Source organism: Camelus ferus, chromosome 5 (genome assembly GCF_009834535.1).
Source record: "Camelus ferus isolate YT-003-E chromosome 5, BCGSAC_Cfer_1.0, whole genome shotgun sequence".
Classification (NCBI taxonomy): Eukaryota; Metazoa; Chordata; class Mammalia; order Artiodactyla; family Camelidae; genus Camelus; species Camelus ferus.
The window spans coordinates 9,254,259-9,276,395 of record NC_045700.1 but is presented as its reverse complement, the minus strand read 5'-3'; the positions used below and the strand labels follow the sequence as shown (position 1 = coordinate 9,276,395).

At 52.4% G+C, this 22,137-nt stretch overlaps 1 protein-coding gene across 1 annotated transcript in view; it reads left to right on the top strand.

Moving 5' to 3' along the window:
- The window catches only part of GLI2 (GLI family zinc finger 2), a 180,954-nt gene that overhangs the window by 148,540 nt on the left and 10,277 nt on the right, over positions 1–22,137 (top strand). Inside the window, 5 exon segments of the mRNA XM_032479289.1 lie at positions 9,210–9,411; positions 10,917–11,130; positions 11,929–12,045; positions 15,166–15,300; positions 19,243–19,392. Coding sequence (XP_032335180.1) covers positions 9,210–9,411; positions 10,917–11,130; positions 11,929–12,045; positions 15,166–15,300; positions 19,243–19,392 — 818 coding nt within the window.

Genomic DNA, 22,137 nt, shown 5'->3' with positions numbered 1-22,137 from the left:
AGATGCAAACTAATGAGGGAAGAAACTGTGTGGGACCAGCAGCTGCCGGCTTGCAGGGAGCCTGGAAGGGGGCTGGGAACATGGTAGCTTTGTTCTTGGGGCGCTTGGCATTTGGCAGCATCTGGGGGCTGAGCATCTGAGACATGGGAGGCTGGGAGGAGTGAGGAGGTGAGCTCACCCGTCACCAGTGGGTGTGGGAGCTGCCTCCGATTAAGTCAGCTCACCGCAGGACATCCTTTCTCCGCCTCTTGAGGTTGTGATTGGCTTCAGGGTGCAAGAGAAGCTCCACCACTTCCAGCCTTGGCCTGAACAGAGCCATCAGTGTCTCTGGCTGAGGCGTGGGGTGGGGGTGGGGGATTTTTCTGAACCCTGGTGGATTTCAGGAACAGACTTTTTATTTTCCTTTGTTCCCCATCAGTTATGCTCCAAGGAAATCAGACTGTAGTCCAGCACAATTTCCTGTATTGGTCATCACTTAATAGTTTTTTTTTCCCAAACCAGTTTAAACTAGAACCAGAACTTTAGCTTCCACTTTTTAAAGTTTTAGGTATTTCTGTGCAGCTCCGATGCCTACATGGATGTGTTGCTCATGTGTGACCCTAAGAGATGCACGGCCCAGACCTGTGCCCAGCTGAGCCCAGACCTATCTCTGGGATGTCCCTGGTCCCTCCCCTCCTGTGACACATGGGAGCCAGAAAGCCCCCCAGCTCCGGTGTCTTTGGCTGAGACTGCACGGATCTGGGGAGGGACACCCCCAGGAAGCTTCAGTCTGCCCAGTTAAGGTGTGGTGGGTCTTCTCATCAAGGTTCTTTTCACTCAGATGCTCAGAGTAAATTCTGCAGGCCTGGGGCCCGGGCATCGCGGTTCCAGGGACCACCTGTGGAAGGGCCCCGAGATCCTCTGAGGACGTGTGTGCTTGTGTTAGGAAGCTGTCCATAAACATGACAGTGACATGTAAGCTCTCCTTGGGTACAGGGGTCTTGAGAGCTTGTGAGAAGTTGGGGAGACTTGTGTGTGTGTGCCTGTCTGTCTGTCTCACACACACACACACTCACTCACTCTCCTCATGCATTCCGAGGGTATTTCTTGAGCACCCATTATGTGCTAGGGGCTAGGGGCACAGCAGCACTCAGCACGCCAAGTCCTGCCCTCATGGTGCTTACCTTCCAGTGGGGCTGCTTTGTGGAAACTCCTTTGCTGGACAAGGAATACCAATCCTGAGGCCACCCCACTTCCCCCAGCCTCCTCTCCCAGCACCTCCTCTTCACATTCCAAGAGGAAGGAGGCAGAACTACAGGGGAGACAACCTTCCAGAGGCTTTGAATGTTGAGCTGAGGTGTTGAGCCCAGCTCTGCCAGGCTGGGAGGCGACCCACGGAGAGGATGTGAGAAAGGCCACCTGGGTCCACATCCGGCAGATCAGGGTCCCCAGCCTACTCATTGGCAAAACACCAGCACAATTTTTTACCTTCACCAAATGCCAGCTTCATGATCATTTATTTAACGTTATATTTTTAACAGACTCGCCTTTTAAGGTTAAATAAATCGATCTTAAAATAGAACTTAATATTTTTTTCTGAAATGGGAAACCTGATCATATCTGAGGAAGATGTCCCTGTTTCTGTCTCCATCAAGACTCAGATGGTCTCCTTCGGATCGTGTGTACCGCCTACGCTGGGGGAAATGCCACAGTCGCGGAGGAGAGGCTGGAGGTGGAGGGGCCGCTCGTGGATTCTTGTTGAATTGAAAAGCCAAGTCCTCCATCTCTCCCAAGGCCCAGGACCAGGCTGTGGGCAGGACAAGGGGCATCTCCTGTGGAAGCCCACCCTCCCTATGCTGGGAGCCTCTTGGCCTCCAGGTGGTCGATGAAGGCCCATTGCCCCTTGTTCTTAAAGGAGGCTGATTTATAACCGGAAGAGTGAGGAGTGATGCGGCGTTGGACGGTAATAGATAACCAGTCAGGGAATCCAAGGTTATCATTCTGCCTAGTGGTTCTCTAGAGAGCAGCGAATTCACTGGTTGTCACCAGGGCCCTAAAATGGAATTTTCTTGTGCTAAGCTGCTGAATATTGGTGATTTAACAGCAGAGCGGCAGCATTCACAAACCCCCTCCCGCCCCCGCTCCCACCACATTGAGAAGATTGAAATGTTTCCAATTGAAATGTTGTCTGTTTACAGCCCATATTTCCTCTGAGCTGTATATTTTATTGTCATATTGACACTAATTTGACTCGGATGTCACCTCCCTTCTGATGCCCGTTCTTTACACTGCCTGCCGGTCCAGGGGGGTTTCAGAAACCAATTACATTGATCATACCACGGAGAGGCAGAGCTGCTGGAGGGACTGCCGGAGGCCCCATCCGGGCAGGGAGTCCGCACCCAGCCTGCTGACGGGAGGGAGACTGAGGCAGGGGCGACTGGGTTTTAGGTCCTAGAGGGCAGGGATGCTGCGTGCAGGTGTGTGTGCCGAATGGGGTGCGTGGGTCATCTGGTAGACCTGCGCAAATAGTCTCTCAGGACAGGAAGTCACTTTACAGGTGAGGAACCTCAGGCTCAGAGCCCTAAGTTTCTTTGTCTACATCACAGATCTAGGAAATGTGCTTGTTGGCCTCAGCCCCAGACCTCTGGGTTCCAAAGCCTAGGTGCTTTCTACTCCCCTACAAGAGGAGGATGAGGGGGCTGTGGGCAGCTAAGTGTGGAGCAGGTTGAGGTCCTCCAGCTGGATTTCTTTAGAGCATCTCCTCAGGGAGTCCAGAAAATACCTGAGGGAGGGGGCGGGGCTGTGCAGGAACGCTCCCTAACCTTGGGGATGCAAGGCTTATGAACTCTGCCGTCAGGCTGTGTCCTGCTGTCCCCCGGGCAGGCGTGGCCCACCCCCTTGCCAAGGACAACATCAGGCACAAAGAGGGCTCCTGGGATGTCGTGCCAGGACAGTGCCTGCCCTTCCCTGGTCCTGGCCCCCCGCATCCCTCCTGCAGCACTCAACCCAGGAGGCCCACCTAGAGCTGTGGATGACAGGCTGATCAGTAGCCCATAGCGATCCTGAGGTGGGTGCTGTTGACCCATCTCCTGGCTGAGGAACCAGCCCAGAGAGGTCCAGCAACCCGCCCAAAGCCGCCCAGTTCAGAGCTGTCAGGCAGGGTTGGAACCTGGGTCAGCCTGGGTCGAGGGCCTGTTCTTGCATCTCCTGCCCTTCCTGGCGGCCCCAGGGAAAGTGACAGCCCCTTGAGCACTCTGAGATTACGTGGGGTAACCCTGCTTAGGTGGCACCTGCCTGGAGCTGCAGTGACTATTGTCATCTCTCACCTGGACAGTGAGCTCCAGGAGGTGGGGGCGGAGCATCCTTGCTTCTGGTCCCCACGGCATCCTGCCCTGTGCCTGGCAAATTATCAGCACCGCATGAGGGTCTGATGGGCGCATGAACAAACATGTGAATGAGCAGAACGAACTAGCGGACGAAAACAGGGTCCAGATGCAGGTGACAACAGGAATGGGTAGCGTCTGGCACTCGCCCAGGTGAGGGCAGGCGGGGGGCTGCTTACCCCGGCGGCTGTTGGCTCTCAGAACTGGCGCGTCCACAGACGAATGGACATGACGACTCCACCAATCTTGGTCATAAATCACAGGAGAAGCCACGGGAAATGAGTGCCAGGCTTTTCTTTCTATTTAGTAATTTATCAAGGGAAGAGGCGCATTAATAAACATATTTCCCTTGAGGGGTGGGAATAACAGAGATGAATATCACTGTCAGATTTGGCCTGTTTCCTCTTGTTAGGGGTGCGCGAGAGGGTGGGAATCCAAATATTAGAAGCAAAATCCTTTTTTTTTTTAACATATCACAAAGATGTGTGTGTTTTTTACATTAGATGATTTTGTATCTTTCCTCTCTTGTATTTTCCCATTTGTCACTCAGTTCGTAAGTAGGAAGTCTTCTGGAAGATTCATTTGTACATCTTTTGAGTTTCCTTTAAAGTGAGGATGGACAAGGAGTGAACTCAGTTAGAAGAACTAAGAAGCTTAGAGAACGCCTGAATGGACGGATGAGTGAGTGTTTAGTGGCAGGTGTCCTCCTGGGTGGCCCAGGCATCTTTTCCAGGTTTGCTGCCCTTTACTCCATGATTAGCTCTAGGTTCACTTGGCCTGTCAGAGCAGTCCTCTTAGCCCTGAAAGAAGCTGTGTGAATTCAGTTTCGTTTTGGAAGACCTGCTGGATTTGAGGCACTGTCCTTGGTGCTCTCCCTGCGTCCATTGTACAGGTGGGCAAAGAGAGGCTCAGGAGGCTGAGTAGGGTGCTTCAGGGCAGTCACTGAGCATCTGGCTTGGTCTGGCCAGCAGCTCAGTCTGTCTGTGTGCCCCTACATCATGTGTGTGTGTGTGTGTGTCCACCCCGGCTCCCACACCCAGGAGCACCCCACCCCATACCTGTCCTCCCCACCTGAGCGGAGGCAGCGTGATGTCGGTTTTGATGTGCATCTGTCTGCCTCCCAATCATTCTCTGCCTCCCCTGGCTGTGTGGCCCTGGGCAAGCTACTCATTTTGTCCTTTGTAAAATGAGGATGATTGTCCCTTCCTTACGGGACAGTTGCAAAGATTAAGCTACTTCCTACTTTAAAGTGCTTGGAACAGTCCCGAGCACCTGTGTGGCACCCAGTAAACACTGACTTGACAGCTGAGTGTCTGCTCCTCCTCGACACACCGCTCCTGTGCCCCACGCCAAGCATCTCAAGCATCTAGCATCTCCCACTGGGCTCGCCACCGAGCCAGCTGGATCCAAGTGTTGGGACAGAATGGTGAGGGGGAGGACCTGCGTCCCTCATCCACGGGAGCAGGAGAAGCAGAAGTAATCAGACAACACGCCAGTGGGTGCGAACTCGCCAGCACTGCACCTGTTTGGAGAGAGGGGACCACAGTGCTCTGAGAGCATCCCCAGGGGATGACCTTCCCAACTCGAGGAGGTCAGCGCTGGTTTCTGGGGAGAGTGATGACTCAGTTGAGGTCAGAGTGCTGCAGACAGAGGAAGCTGTCTGTGCAAAGGCCCTGTGCAGGGGGGGCAAGATGAAGCTGAAGAGGCAGGCAGGGCACCCACACAGCCACCGTGTATGCACACTGAGGACTTCGGTATTGTTCCTAATAGCCGTGAGGAGCTTTTGAAAGATTTGAGGTGGGCACATGCAAGGACATGATCTGATTTGGCTGCTGTCAGGAATGTGGATTGGACAGCGTTTCGCTAAGGGCCCTGGGATGCTCGGGCAAGTGGTGGTGGGCTGGGCTGGGAGGGCTTCAGCAGCAGACTCCATTGTGAAGGAGATGAGGAGGGGAGGCGTCAGGCCATCTCCTGGGTTCCCTGCTCTGCTGCTGTTTAGGTGGTGGGCGCCCGCTGAGCCTGGCCCTGCAGGAGATGGGGAGTGTGGGGCCGTGTGGGCTGAACTGGGGCTGCCCTTCGGACATGGGAGGCTAGGTAGGCGGCAGGCCGTCAGGAAGTTCACTCCCCAGAGCCACCTAAACCTGGGGGGTGTGACGCTATTGGTGGTGAGACCGTCTTTCCTGGTCCTGCCTCTCCCCACCTCTCTGAAGGACCCTGGGTGCCCAGAAAAGCCTCACATCAGGGCTCTTTTGGGCCGGGGTTTGAATCCTGCCCTTGGGCAAGTCACTAACCTCCCCAAGCCTAGCTTTCTTTTTTTTAATCATCTTTTTAATTGAAGTATAGTCAGTTTACAATGTTGTATCAATTTCTGGTGTACAGCATAATGTTTCAGTCATACACATACAGACATATATTCCTTTTCATATATTTTTTTGTTATAGGTTACTACAAGATATTGAATATAGTTCCCTGTGCTGTAGAGAAGAGATTTGTTTTTTATATAATTTTTTATATAGTGGTTAGTGTCTGCAAATCTCCAACTCTCAGTTTATCCCTCCACCCACCCCCTTCCCCCGCCTAGTAACTGTAAGTTTATTTTCTATGTCTGTGAGTCTGTTTCTGTTTTGTAAATAAGTTCATTTGTGTCTTTTTTTTTTTAGATATAAGTGATGTCATATGGTATTTTTCTTTCTCTTTCTGGCTTCACTTAGAATGACCGTCTCCATGTTGCTGCAAAGCCTAGTTTTCTTACCTGCACAGCTGGCTTTGCCTCTCGGAGGACAGTGGTAGCTGTTATTGCAACAGTGAGTCTAAATGTCACTAAGAGGTGGCTGTCGCTGGGTTAGGAGTCACTCCAGAATTCAGAAGCAGGCACTTATCCAAATACCACCCCAAAGGGACACACAGTGTCCCTGACAGGCCAGGAGGTGTCTGTTGTCTCCTGGGGTGCTTGTTCGGAGGGCTGGTTGCGTTTGCAGCACAGCCCAGGCGCAGGCTGGGGAATGGCCCTGTCCCGCCGGGCCCTGTGAGGCAGGTCGCGGTCGGGCTCCCTTGGGTCTCGAGGCGTGTGAGTGGGATCTTTCCTGCCGCAGGAGAAAGGTGGCATTGTCTGAGTGGGTCACCTGCTGGCCTGGATGCCAGCCGTGCTCCCAGGCCCCTCTGTGGAGCAGAGTGAGCCAGTGTCCCCCAAAGCATCTGCAGAGCACCATCTGTATACCCACCATTGCCCTGTTTGCTAAAAAATCTAAAAGCCCCAGTCCTCCGAACCCAATGAAATAAACCGACAGCCAAAAACAAACACTTTAGCTGACACAGAAGTTCAAAGAAAAGAATATTCTGAGTACTCAATTTTTTCTTCTAACTGGGAGCTTTCCTACAAATGCTTGACCCTTCTTGTTGAAAACAGTATGTGGTTAAACAAGAGCTACAATTGTGGGGCACTTCAGACTGCCCAGGTCACCTCAGTGTCTGCCATCCCATTGGATCACGATGTCATCCCCTGGTGCTGGCGGAGGCCCATTTTTATACTCAGGTCGTTAATGAAGATTCTGAGTCTTGCACAGGTTAAGCCGTGCACTGGCTTGTACGTGCACACACAGGGTCCCAGCCCAAGGTGCCCTGTATGCACCCTTATTCCACCTCTCTGCCCCAGGCCCTGGTCTAGCCTAGGTCTTTGTCCTTGTACCCAGACTCCCTCATCCACAAAAGAGATGATTAGGAGGGAAAACCCCAGAATCCCTTCCCCGCCTGAGGATTCTGGGACCTCCTCTGTCCTCCTCAAAACAGCCTCAGAGAGGTGTTTCTCCTGGTGGCCCAGCAGTAAAAGGGCTTCCCGGATTTGTCAGCCATAGTTGGAGGGTTAATGAGGGCCGGGCGTGGTCGCTCCCGGGCGGGAGGCAGTGTGGCAGAGGCTCAGCTGAGACTTCTTCAGTTGGTGGCTGTGGGTTTTCTAGGGAGCCGGTTGGTACTGGGGATGCTCAGAGATTCACAGGCCATCACCCCTGCCCTCAGTGCTCCTGTAGCTATGGAAGCAAGCCTCTGACCCACTGACCCTGCAGCCAGGACAGCCTGCGTCTCCCTGGAATAGGAGGACCTACGGGGTCTGAGCAGGTCTGAGAGGGCAGAAAGGAAGAACTCAGGCATCGCAAGTCCAGGAATAGCCAGTCACAGGCATGAAGTCAGCTGGGCCTGGCCGTGTGCAGCAGAGGCTGCTACAGCTGTTGACAGGCAGCCCTTCCAGCCCAACTCACCTGGACACCATGGGAGGGAGGATGGGTGAGCAGGGGGCCCAGGAAGAGGTTCTTCCAGGCAGGTATCCAGAGATTCAGGGGCACAGTAAGGCCCCTGCTTGTCCCACACATCACCTGATTTACCCTTCAGCACAGCCCTGGAGGTTGGCACTAGCAGACCCTTTACGATGAGGAAACGGGCTCAGGGAAGGTCTGGACAGGGTGGAAACTTCGGCATGTGAAGAGGTGCCCAGTGATATTATCAGACTGTTTCTAGACCCCTGTTTGTCCAGAGGTCACACAGAGGCCACTGTTTGACCCAGAACCCTGATTGGTGGAGGGGGGCTGTAAGGAGCAACCTGGAGCCCTGGCAGGAGAGCCTGTGGCCTTGGGGTGCAGAGAGCCCGGTCTAGGGCAGGCCCTCCTACCTTCCCATAGTTATGTATATATGATGGGGGAAGGGAGAGCATATCCAAGGCAGTCAGATTGGTTGGGGGGAGGTGCATGCATGTGTGTTGAAGGCAACAATTTCCTTGAGGCTCAAGCAACTCCAGAACTGAAGGACCTCGGTGTTGGAGAGCCATCTGCATATGGCCAGGCTGCCTTTCCCTGCCACTCCCAGCATCCTCCCCACCCCATCGACAGCCTCACCAGGCGGCCCTGGAGAACCAGCCAAAGGCCCAGGCATCATGTCAAGAGTCTCGGGACAGCCATGCAGGCCTCTGCTTGGCGAATGCCCAACCAAGGGTCATTTTAAAGCAATCCTGGTTACATCACAGGCTTCCTTTAACTCCCCTTCCTATGGCAAAGTCACCCGATGGAATGTCCGACAGCAATAAAAAAGGAGGCAGTTACTGCCACACACAACAGCGTGGAGAAATCTCATCCATCCACAAGCTGATACTGTTGTATGAAAGAGGCTGGATAAGAAAGAGCACTTAGAGGGAGGATACAGCTCAGTGGTAGGGCACATGCTTAGCATGCATGAGGTCCTGGGTTCAATCCCCAGTACCTCCAATTAAAAAAAAAAATTAAATAAGCCTAATTATCTACACACACTCCCCAAGAAAAGAAAGCATTTATAATTCCATTTACATAATAAGCAAATACTCAAAACAGGCAACTGTTTTGAGTGTCGGAAGCCAGGATAGTAGCTGCCGTAGTGGGCCCAAAGGGGCAGAGGGGCTGCTGGGCGCTATCTGTGCCTGCTTCTTAGCCTGGTGCTGGCTTTGCACTTTGTGAGAGGCCACCAAGCCATTGGCTTACAGCCTGTAGCTTGGCTGCCTTAAGCGTTGCTGGATCCAGTCCTGGGCTCTGCATACCTAAGAGGAAAGGCGCTAATACATGTTCAGTGCTCTTGCTCCGCCACTGAAGCACCTGACCTGTGCTTTGCAAATCCGCACCACACCAGGTATGGGTCAGTCCCATTGTACAGATGAGCAAACTAAGGCCAAGAGGCTAAGAGCCCCCAGCTGGAAAATGACAGCAGAGCTACAGTTCCCATCAGACCGTACTCCCAGGCTTTTCCTGTCCCCACCCCACCAAGTCTCCCCCTCCCAGCCTGTCCCCATCTCCGAACAGGGTAACGTTGACCTGTTTTGGCTTGGCTCTCCCGCAGTGTCACGTTTCTCCAGCCCCCGGGTGACACCCCGCCTGAGCCGCAAGCGGGCGCTGTCCATCTCCCCGCTCTCGGATGCCAGCCTCGACCTGCAGCGCATGATCCGAACCTCGCCCAACTCGCTGGTGGCCTACATCAACAACTCGCGCAGCAGCTCGGCCGCCAGCGGCTCCTACGGGCACCTGTCGGCCGGTGCCCTCAGGTGAGCCAGGCCTGCAAGTTGGGGGCAGGGGGTACCGAGAATAGACGCTGGGCTGGGGCCCAGCGGGGAGGGTCTGCACTGGCAACCAGGGGAGAAACAGGACTTGTTGTACTTGTAAACATCAGCCTACTTGCGATCATTTCGTGAATTCAAACTCAGTAGTGATGACATTGGAATGCGCCAGCACTGGAGTATGTCTTCATGTGCCCGTTACTCATTCATCCACCAAATGATTTCTGATGTGATAAGTCACCCTTACCAGGCCTGTCCTGAAAGACTCCATCCTGAAATCAAAGGCCACTTTCCTCATATTTCAGCAGCTGGTCACTGACCAGCACTGGGGCCACTGGAGGGGTGACACTGACTTGGGCCTGCATGTCTCTGGGCTGGCAGAGGCCTCCCACCGTGGTCACTGCACAGCACACCCAAAGCTCATCATCACCGTCCACCTTGTCCCCTCCGTGCAGCCCTTGATTGTGCAAAGGACGCAGAGCCCAACCAACTTGACCGGAACTCCGCCTTCCCTTGGCCCTCCTGAGATAGGCCGGGAGGGGTTAGGACTATGGGACCACTCAGCTCTAGGGCCCGGAGACAAGAAGTTATCTTTTATCTCTGTTATCTTTTGCTACATAACAAGTGACTCCAGAACTTGCAGTTTAAAACGGCAGTCAGCGCGTTCTATCTCCCGCCATCTCTGAGGGCTGGGAACGTGAGACTGGCTTAGTGGCGGGTCTCTCAGAGGCTGCCGTCGAGATGTCGGCCAGGGCTGTGGTCACCTGAAGACGTGGCTGGACCTGGGCATCTATTTCCAGAACGGCTCACCCGCAGGGCCATGGGCACAAGCTTTAGTTTCTCTTCACGGGAGCCTCTCTACACAGCTTCTTGAGCATCGTCACAGCTTGGCAGCCGCTGTTCCCACCCCGCCCTTAGAGGGAGTGAGCGGAGAGAGAGCAAGGAGGAAGCTAAGGAGGACGTCTTCAGAGAGCACCTTTTTGCCTCAGATCCCTCAGATCTGGAAAGAGTGGCTCATCTACGGGTGGCTTGATTGAACTCAGAAGTGCAGGAGGAGTTAAAGAAGAGAGAGGAGAGAGTGAGCTGGGGGGCTCGGGGCACAGTTCCTAAATGGGGTGGGGGGGCATTAAAACGGGCTTCAGAGGGGGAGCAGTGATGCCAGGGTGTACTCAGGCATCAGAACAAGGAAAGGCCAGGATATGGGACTGAGATGGAGTCTGGCATGTCCTGGGGACCAACCTACCAGGGGCAAAGGCTGTATCCTGAGGTAGGGCCTGGGGACTCAGCCCAGAAGGTGATGCCTGAATTTGCAGGCAGTGGGGAGCCACAGCTGGTGCTTGAGTGAGGTAAAGCCATGATGATGGGAATCAGCAATATGCCCATCCTTATCCCCGGGCAGGGCCCTGTCTGCCCAAGAAGCGTTAGCCTAACAGAGCCCTGCCCTCACCCCTACCCCACCTCCACTCCATTATCTTGTCTGCTATTCTTTGCAGCCCAGCCTTCACCTTCCCCCACCCCATCAACCCCGTGGCCTACCAGCAGATCCTGAGCCAGCAGAGGGGCCTGGGCTCCGCTTTTGGACACACACCACCCCTGATCCAGCCCTCACCCACCTTCCTGGCCCAGCAGCCCATGGCCCTCGCCTCCATCAATGCCACGCCCACCCAGCTCAGTAGCAACAGCAACTGTCTGAGCGATGCCAACCAGGTAGGTGGGTGCAGGGAGCAGTGGGTGGGCCACCAGATACGCATCTGGGCCCAGTGAAGGCCAATCATTGCCATCTCATGCCAGAAACTTGTGGCAGGAATCTGGGCACATCTAGCTGGTTGGGGTGCCTCTGGGCAGAGGCCATGTAAAGGGCTTTGGGCTGGATGCCAGGTCAGGAGACCTGGGCTGGGTCCTAGCACCACCCTCACTGTGGGCAAGTGCCCATTGTCACCTTTCCAATAAACGTAATGAGTAGATGGAGAAACCCCAAAATTCACAGCCCTCTTCCAGAATGTCACCCTCGCCATCCCAGGGCTCCAAGCAGACACCTAGCACCTCCCCCTCGACTGTGGCCATTGGCTTTTGTCACACCACCTGACGCCACAGCTCTAACCCTCTTGTCCTGAGGAACCAGGCCTGTTCTCCTGCTCTCTGAGCTGGCCCGGCCCTGTTGTCCTCAGACCCAGAGCCACCCCTGCCCCGGAGAGCTGAGAAGTTGAGGCCACCGAGTCAGGAGTGATGGTCCCCAGTATTTCTCCAAGAGAGGATCTCTGTTCCATTTCCATGGAGGTGGGGGCTGCACGGTGGGGAAGAGGTGCTGATAAGCCCAGCCCCGGGCTCTCTCCTGGCCATGCCCCTGGACCAAGCTGGAAGGACTCAGTTTCCTAAACTGCGAACACCAGTGCTGACCCAGACGGTCTCTGTGGGGAGGGTCCCAGGGGTCAAGCCCAAACAGAATTTGGGGTATCTTCACCTGCCCTCTTGTGATGGGCTCTCCTGTGCTCCCCTCTCCCACAGCAGAGCAGTGAGTCAGCCGTGAGCAGCACTGTCAACCCCATCGTCATTCACAAGCGCAGCAAGGTCAAGACGGAGGCTGAGGGCTTGCGGCCAGCCTCCCCATTGACCCTGACACAGGTAACCTGCTGGCCATCCTCGCGGTCCTCAGCCTGGAGTCAGCTGACTTGAGGCTGTGACTCAAGGAGTGACCGATGGCTCCCTGCATGAATGAGTAACTGAGGGAACCAAAGAGAGCAGTGTGGACACACAGTGAGCTCTGAGGACCCCCCTTATACCAGACGTTCATCAAACACCTGCTGAATAAAATAATACAGGAAAGAAAGAATGTGTGGGTTGCAACCATCTCTCCCTCCTGAACCTCACCCTCACACAGCCCAAACCACAGGCAAACTGAGTTGCTCGCATCCCCTGAATGGCTCAGGCTCCTGTCAAGTGCTCACTCTCCCTGGAGCTCCATGCCCCACCCCAGTGTCTGGGTCACTCCATCAGTCTCCAGGACTGCACAGTAAGCTTTGGAAAGGTGGCACTTTAGGAGAAGTACCTAATTTGGCCCTACGTCCCCAGGGTTTCTACAGGGCCTGGTGCTTGGTAGCTGTGAGATAGTATTTGCTAATGACTCGGGGCACATTTGAGGGAGGCAGTGTCTCAGTGCTTGGGAGGGAAGGGGGTACAATTCCTGGCTGGAAGCTGAGGATCAGAACAGCCCATGGCTCAGAACAAGTCTGTTGCGGGGCTGAGACCCTTTTGCATTCTCTCTGGAGATCCTGCCACTTATTCCAACACTCCAAGCCAGCAGGCACACATAGTCCCAATTCTTAAAGCAGAGGCCTGTCGTGGGAAGGGGGCAGTGTGTGTTGACCTCCGGGGCAGGCCTCTCACGGTGGCCTGATCTCCATCTGTGACTACAGAATCACCAGCTATGACACCAAGGGTCCTTGGGGCCTCTTGTCCCCATCTCCTCGTCTGCTGGACCATCCTTTATCAAACCTATAAACCGTTGGGTATGCTCTGGGCACTTAATTTTCATGAAATACTGGATTCTGTTATTGTCAGGCAAACACAGGGGTTAGTGACAAATTCTTCTCCCCCTACTGACACCCAAACATCTCTGCATGATGCATGATTGCCACGCGGCCGGCCATCATCGGGGGCCATTGGAATTGATGAGGCCAGCGCACATCCAGGGGAGATAAGCCTGCTGGAGCAGCGAGGACAGGGCTAGGGGGCGCTGAGCACCTGGGAGCCCCCTGCCCCGCCCCCTCAACTCAGTGGGCAGGTAGAGGCTGCTGCACAGAGTCCTCCTTCCTGCCCGGCTTGGCTCCCCGTCAGTGGAAAGTCATTTATCAAGAGGAGGTTGTCACTGTGTCACTCTGTCCTGATTCAGTGATTTGACTCCCTTGCTCCCTGACTCCTCTGCAAAGTGGAAGGGCTTGCTTCCTCTTGGCAGGAAATGCCACATAATGAATCCGCTCTCTGCTTAAGCCCTCAGACTTGGGGGTGAGGATGCTACTCCCCTGGATCCGGAGGCCCAGGCACACCCACTGCGCCTGCGCTGTCCTCCGCCCGCAGCTTCTTCAAGTCTTCTCCGAAATAAGCAGGGCGTGCAGTTTGTGGAATCTGTTTCTGGTTTTCCTGCAAGTGCAGAGAGGCCATTAGGAGGCCCCTGCCCCACAACCCTCCCGTTGCTAAAGATCTGGGGCAGAGGTGTTCCTGCCCCTCCTTTTCATGTGTACCAGTGCTGCCCGAGGAACTTACTGCACAGCGTGTCATTGTTTGCCTGTCCAGAACTCGCACGTTCATTGAAGGGTACTCTGAGAAACAACCAGAACCCGGCCCCTGGAGGAGCCCTTTGCAGCTCCAGTGGAAAGCCAGCCAGGGGTGTGAATCTGTGCTGGCCGCGGGGAGTCATGAGGCCGGTTTCTGTGCTCCTAGAAACGGACTCAGCCCTGGGAGGCGGGAGGCTGATGTGGGAGCTGCGGCCCCTGTTCCTTCGAGTCTCAGGAGTCTGCGGGGCGGGGGCTCCTAACACCGGGGAGGGGTGAACCCCTTAGCCTGAGCTATACATGCTTTCCCCAGAGACGCTTTTGAAAGAAAGAACATTCCTGCCATTTTGGAAATAGTTTGAAAGTAAAGCAAGTCGCTCTAACATCTGCCTCTTTGGCTGACTTTGCTCCAAGCCTGCCCAGGGGGACACTGGGGGGTCCTGGATGTGTTCTGGAGGTCCTTGCTGGGCCTTCCTCCCAGCCTGCTTGCCTGTCCCTCTCCCCCTTGCCCCACTCCTGGTACCACCCAGCCTGTCCCATGCTTGGAGGCTGCCCTGGCCAGCTGTGTGTTAGCATCTGCTGGGGTGGGGCAGTCCTGTGGAGTTTACTCTCAGACCGTTGCTGGTTTGATAGTAAAAACCCTTGTCCTCTTTGAAAAGAATTTTGGGGGCCTGTGATCAGTGGAAGGCCCATCTCAAGGGCCTTTCCTAAGAAAGGCACCAATTGGCCCCATCGTGGCTGGGAGACGTGAGTCCAGATCTAGGTGGCCACAAACTCCCTGAGTTCTGGAGGGAGCCAGTCAGCCTCTCCTGGAATGTCAGTTTGCCCAGCTGTGATACAGTAATACAAACGCCCACATTTTAGGGCTGTTGCAGGGAAAACTGATGCTGGGAGAGTATACCGCGTGCCTTCACTCCACAGAGTGATTTGCAGCCCTAGGCACTGTCCCAGGTGTGCGTGTGCCCCTGGGAGGAGGGGACAATGCAGGGATAAGGTCAGGCTGACGCTGTTTTCTCTTGCCTCCAAGCAGGAGTAGACCCCATCCACACTATAAATAAAAATATCCCCACCCTTGAGCCTGGGGGGCCCACCCCGGCTCTCCCCAGCAGAAACCAACCCAGATAAGCGAAAGTCACCGGGCTCCTTTCTCCTGTTCTCCTTGCCATGTCTGTTGACCCAGGATGCTACAGGACACCTGGGTGATGACAAGCCAGTGTTAGAGAGGAGGGAGGGGCGCCAGGATGGCCGTGTGACCAGAAGAGCACTGGGTAGGAACCGGCTGAGGAGAGAACTCATGAGGGCGTATGTGTGTGTGTGCTTGTGTGTGCACGCGTGCACAAGTATGTGTGCATGTGCGTGTCCACACGTAGACCAGTCCATGGTCCTTGGCATAGACTTCATGGGGCTGATAGTGACCTTTCCTCGGGCCAGGTGGCTAGACATGGCTCACATGGATGTGCTCTGCCCTCTCCAGGAGCAGCTGGCTGACCTTAAGGAAGACCTGGACAGAGACGACTGTAAGCAGGAGGCCGAGGTGGTCATCTACGAGACCAATTGCCACTGGGAAGACTGCACTAAGGAGTATGACACCCAGGAGCAGCTGGTGCATGTAAGCCTCGGAGAAGCAGGGCCTGCCCGCTGGGGGCGGAGCCCCAGCCGTACGGAGTCTTGAGCCTTCCAGGCTCTCTGCTAGAGAGAAGGGGCTGGAGAAAGAGGCTCCAGGAGATGGCTGGGCCATGTCCTGTGCAAGTAGGAGGCATGATTATTTATCTATGCCCTATTTGTTTCTAAAAGGGGGCTTAGAAATACATTTGTAGTATAAGAGATTAAAAATAATAGGTAAATTAGAAAATTAGAAGAAAAGGAAAAATAAAATAAAGCCAAGAGTGAAGTTAGTATTTAAAACCAAGTACTATGAGCTATGGTTCACATATAAACCTTTTTTCCACCTGAGCTTCCTAGCATCCAATGCAAAGAGGGAAATAAGGTTACATAAGTCAGCCAGCATCCACAAGATATTAACAAACCTGAGCCTGAAACCTGAAGGAGGTTTCTCCCCTGGAGGAAGGAGTTGGCAATTTGCTCTTGGAGACCATTCACACATACCCAGTGTACACAGATGAAGTTGGGTGTTTACACTTAAGTCAAGGAGAGGGCTGCTTTAAAATGCCTGGGTACTGACAGGTCAAGAGACCAGAGAAGGTCATGGGAGCTGGGTGTGCCCTTCAGGGTGTGCCCCTAAACCTTCTACACCAGCAGCCACTATAGCAGCAGTCAGGGGTCACTTGTGCAGTGGGAAAAGCAGGAACAGGGGCTCAAGGTAGGAGGCACCTGGCTTCAAACCTGGCTCCACCACAGCTAGCCAAGTGGCTCTTAACAAATGACTTAACCCCTGTGAGCCTCCGTTTTTTTCTCCTGTAAAGGGAAGTGAAGCCCACCCCGTATAGGGGGGTGAAGGTTGAACATAATACCAGCATAAGCACTGAGCAGAGAGCAACACTCCATACACAGTAGCTCCTCCTGCCTCCTCCTCCCTGTCCCCCAAGCCAGCCTTGAGGATTGCTTTCTCTATCCGGAAAAGAACTTCAATTCAAGAACAAGCCCCCCGCCCCAACCCCAACACACATTCCTTGGTGAGTGAGTGTCTATAAAGATGAACCTACGCTAAGCTAGCAGGTCAGTTGCTTGGTACAGTAGGGACACACACGCATGTGTGCGCACGCTGTTCACATCCAGAAGTCATCCCAAAGGGGTCTCCTTCTCCCCAGCTCTGTGAAATCAACATTTAAGACACCGCCCACTCCCCCTGCTTCCAGTCATGCCGTTTGCTCTCAAATACCATAGGTTTCTTTTGCATTGGGGTTTTCCTCCCTAAATTCTCACCCGGTAGACTAGGAACCCGCAAACCCATAACCACTGACATAGGACCTGTAAAGCAGGGTCTTATCTAATCCCTCTGGGACTCGAACATAATTTTTCCAGCCTGTACCACCTCTTTGGGTAAACAAGTCTGAGATGGAGTAGGGACCGCTGGAGCTGAGTTGTAAAATAAATCAGATTAGATTAAAAGAGAAGAAAGAGAACAGCATCCTGGCCAGGAGAGGGGTGGAGGGGAGGACGGAAAAGATGTGTTTGGCAGGGAGTGGGTTGGCCCCAAAGCACAGGGAGGGAATTCCTCAGATAAAGGCAGAGAGCTCCGGACGTGGTAAGAAGGGCTCCAGCTGAGCCCAGGGCTGTCCCTGTGGCTGTAGGTGACCACCTCCACCTGGCCCTGGAAGGAGCAGGCTCCTGTGAGAGGGAAGCCAGGCTGCTCTGCCCAGTCTCTCTGCTCCCTGGGAAGATGGATGGCGCAGCCGCACACGCGAGCGGGAGCCCCCAGTCAATTATTAACAATTTGTTGCTAAGTAAACCAATAAGAAAAAATGAAGGGCATTGTCAGGAAGCATTTTTATCATTTGAAAAGCTTTCAAAATGGAAAGTGAGGCTAATATGATAAGATTTCCCTGGAAGTTCAAAGTGCTGTAGATTTTGCTTGCTCTGCTGTCGGCATTTGTATGCACGGCAGTGTGGCCTGTTACCCAGAGCCTGAGGGCCCAGCGGTTTTCTGTCTTGCAGGGTGAGGGGCTGCTAGTGCCTAGATGCTCAGCTCTGGGACAGCCTTGTAGGCTGCAAAGATCTACAGCAGCGCTGTCCAGGAGAAAGGCATCGCGAGCCACAGATGCCAGCCATGCATGTACTGTTACGTTAGTTAGAAGAACATTTAAAAAGAGTAAAAGGAAACAGGTGAAATTAATGTAATATTAATCGTATTTTGTTTAACCCAACATATCTAAAATATCTTTTTTTTTTTTTTTTTGGATGGATTTCTTTATGTTTTGGTTTTTGGTTTTGAGGGGTAATTAGATGTATTTATTTACTTATTTTAATGGAGGTCCTGGGGATTGAAGCCAGGACCTTGTGTATGCTAAGCACACTCTACCACAGAGCTATACCCTCCCTGGCTAAAATATCATTTCTACATGCCATCAGTGTAAAAGAAAATTACTGAGATTTTTTTCATCCTTTTTTTTTTTCATTCTCAGTCTTTGAAACAGGTGTGTGGTTTACACTCGCAGCCCATCCTGGTTGGGACCAGCCACGTTTCAGGGGCTCAGCAGCCACAAGTGGAGAAAGGCCACTATATGGGACAGTGCGGGTCCAGAGGTTGTGGGAGGAAGTGAAAGCTAGGGGAGGGAGCTCAGGACTGAGAGGAGAAAGAGGATGGGGCTGGAGCAGGGCAGAGAACAGTGCCTCAGAGACCTGACTGCCACCCTCCCAGCTCCTGTGGACCCGAGCTCCAGGCAGGACATGGATGAGCTCTTGGTGGGGCCCGAAGAGGCTCCCTGCTGACCTTTAGAGAGAAGCCCCAGTGGGAGGGGACCAGTATACTTCACTCAGCTGAGTGACTGACTCACGCTACCTGTTCCTACTGCCCAGTCAAATAAGCAACTCAAAAGATTAAGACGTAAAATTCCTGGGGGCCCTACACGCATCTCAACACAACCCAAGCTCAGAAGCAGTAATACCTCTGCTCCAGGGAGGGCTGCATCCTTCGGTTAAATAATCAAAGCAAGCAACTGAAAACCGAACGTTCTACTCAAGTCAGTGTGCTCTGTTACCTGGGATAGAAAACATGGGTGGCCCATGGCTCCCCATCACAGGGGAGACTGCCCCAGGGGGCACACAGGTGATGGGCCCAGGGCAGAGGCCAGAAGACCTGGGTGTGGAGACAGAAAAAGAGAAAAGTTAGCCCCGTGTTCCTGGCCCAGGGCAGCGCTGACTGCAGTGGGTCGGAGGACCAGTCGTCCAGGGCAGGCTTACTGCCAGTGCACTTCCCAGCTGTGCCCAAAATGTCCCCACCTGCACGGAGGAGCAGAGCTCCCACTGCCAGAGCAGGATCAGTCCAATGTCTCTGGCTGTCCCACCTTGCTCTCCTGGGCCATTCTGTCCCGGGCCCAGCATCCCACAGTGCCCAGTGTCAGGGTCAGACTCCAGTTCCATCCTGGGCAGGCCACTTGAGCAATCTGGGCTTTTGTGAAAAGGGGACCCATCTCATGGGACACTGTCAGAAACAGAGACAAGGATGCCTTCACATTTCTGTTATAATGAAAATGGTGTTTAAACATTTCTGGAGCAGTAGAGGGGCAAGCTTGGGAGAGGCTTCTCATACACCCACCGTGTGCATGTGTGCCTCATTGCAGTTAATGAGTGCCTACTGTTTGCAGCCTGGAAGCATCAGCATAATCACCGATGTCCCACAGACCAGAGCCTGGAGCCCAGAAGGAGATGAGTGGGTTGGCTCTGACCATCACAGATGGTCACATTGGTGGCTAACTGGAAAATGCAGGGGAGACAAGTAGCACACAGTAGATCTGCATGTCGGGATAGCTCATGAGGAGGCCTGCGCTGGCACGTGGATGCTGGTCTGTGCGGTGGTGTCTGCACACACCAGGTCGGGTCTGGAGGGGTGGTTGGCCGGGCTCACCCCTCTCCGTGGGCCTCTTCCCGGCAGCACATCAACAATGAACACATCCATGGAGAGAAGAAGGAATTCGTGTGCCGCTGGCAGGCCTGCACACGGGAGCAGAAGCCCTTCAAGGCGCAGTACATGCTGGTGGTGCACATGCGCCGGCACACGGGCGAGAAGCCCCACAAGTGCACGGTGAGTGGTCCTGGGGCCCCGCCCCTCCTCACGGCCGCATCTGTATTGCCAGCCCGTCAGCCAGGTGATGTGCGTCACGTTGGATGCGGCTGACCACGGGCAAACCTGGTGGAACAGCCGTCAGGGCAGGTCTTGCCGATGGGTCATCCTGTCTGCTCTGTCTCGGGTCCTGGACCCCAGACCGTCCACGTAGTCTCCCTCAAGCGTGTTCATCTTGATAACTGTGCTGTTCTGAGATCTCTGTGGTTGTATCTGCATGACCAGGAGCCCCAAAGCATAGTTGTACCTTGACTCAGCTGGGTGACCCTGGGCAGAGGGCCTGGCTTGGTAGCACCCTGCAGTCTGTCCCCTGCACAGACAGGAATTTCACTGGTGACCCATCGATTGAGCAATGATGGGTTAAAACTCACTTTGGTTGAGTTTCTTAAGAAAAAGTTAACTCAAAGATAAGACCTTTTAGACAATCTCCCTTAGGAGTCAACAGGCTTTTTGACTTTATTTGGTGAGACCTCTTTAAAATTATTCATTCTTTCATTCTTTCTTTCTTTTATTTATTTATTTATTTATTTTTATTTATTGTGAAAGCTTTTTTTAAACACACAGAAACCGCTCCCTCTTTCAAAGGAGAGATGATCCTGTGATGCACTTATGTGGCTGTGACAGAGGCCTCTGGGCACTTCTTTTTGTGAATGACCAGTATTTCACTGATTCTGAAACAAACATTTTGTTCTCACTTTATGTCTCCGAAATCAGTCAGTCTTCAATTTAATCAGTGGTGTCCAGGACTCAATAAACATACCCCCTTTTTTGGCAAGGCTTTTTTTGTTTTTTGGTTTTTTTAACTGAGATAAAATTCACATACCATAAAGTTCACCCTTTTCCAAAAAGGGTGACTTTGAGTGTATTCACAAAGCTGTGCAACCTTCACCCCTAGCTAATTTCAGAATACTTTGATCCCGCCAAAAAGAAACCCTGTCCCCAAAAGCAGTCACTCCCCTTTCTCTCCTTCCCTGCATCCCCTGACCACCACTACCCTGCTTTTTGTCTCTAGGAATTTGCCTGTTCTTGACAGTTCATAAAAATGGAATCATACCATGTTGTAGCCTTTGTGTCTGGCTCCCTTCACTTAGCATGTTTTCAAGGTTCATCCATGTTGTAGCGCGGATAAGGACTTCGTTTCTTTGTATGGCTCAATAATTTTCCACTTTGGACAGATCACATTTTTTTAATCTATTCATCAGTTGGTGGCTATTGGCATTTTTTTACTTTTTGACTACTATGAATAATGTGGCTATGAACATTCATGAACCAGTTTCGTATGGATATATGTTTTCAGTTCTTCTACGTATATACCTAGGAGTGGAATTGGTTGGCATATAGTAACTCTATTTTCGACTTTTTAAGGACCTGCTAGACTGTTTTCCAAGAAGGCTACATCATTTTACGTGCCCACCAGCTATGTGTGTGGGTTCTGATTTCTCCACATCCTCACCACCACACCTTGTTACCTGTCTTTTGATTATTACCTTGCCATCCTAGTGTGTGTGGGTCTGCATCTCATTGTGGTTTTGATGAGCACTTCCCTAGTGACTGATGACGTCAAGCATCTTTTCACTTGCTCATTGGCCATTTGTGTATCTTCTTTGGAGAAATGTCTACTCAAATATTTTGCCCATTTTTAAATTGAGTTATTTGTCTTTCTGTTGTTGAATTGTAGCAGTTTTACTAGACCCTGATTGGATATGGTTTACACATGTTTTCTCCCATTCTGTAGGTTTTCTTTTCATTTTCTTCATAGTTTCCTTTGTAGCATAAACGTTTTTTAATTTTTCACAATGTCTCATTTTTTAATTGCTTGTGCTTTCAGTGTCATATCTAAGAAAAAGCTGCCTAATCTAAGGTCACAAAGATTTACCCCTTTGTTTCCTTCTGTGAGCTTTACAGTTGATAGATACATCATTTTATTTCTATAAGTATATAAATATATATATATATTTTTTTTTTAATAGGATAGCATCTTCCGTTTAGGTCTTTAGTCCATTTTAAGTTAGTTTTTGTGTATGGTGTACAGTAAGGGTCCAATTTCATTCTTTCACATGTGGTTATGCAGTTGTCCCCATCCCATTTGTTGAAGAGACTATTTTTCCCCATTGAATGGACTTGGACCCTTACTGAAAACCAACTGAGTTTATTTCTGAACTCTCTTCCATTAGCCATATGAATTTTGGTGTGTTTCAGAGGCCACCTGTTGATTCCTATATTTCTGGACTCTCAGTTCTCTTCCCTTGATCACTGTGTGTGCCCTTACATCAATACCACACATGGTCTTGATGACTGTAGTTTTGTAGTGAGTTTTGAAATTGGGGACTGTCAGTGCTCCAAATTTGTCCCCCTTTTGTAAGATTGTTTTGGCTTTTCTGGGTCCTTTGCAGCAAGTTATTTTCTTAACATCCTGAGTGCTAGCCAACTAGAGCCCTCTGATATGAGCTGTAAGTTCAAGAAACAGATAAAAGGCATTGGAGCTAAGTGTGCTCGGTCAGATTTGTCAGGAATAAGGGGAGGATGTGAAGAATGAGATGGTTCCTGCTGGGGTTGACATGCCATCCTGGGGCCAGTTTTCACAGCTACACTGGATGCAATTGCAGTATCTTTGGAATAGGCGCCTCCTGCAATGGTCCTCCCTCCCTCCCTCCCTGCCACTCGCTCTAGCTCCCTCTTTTCTTCCTTTCCTAAAATGTTTCTTGA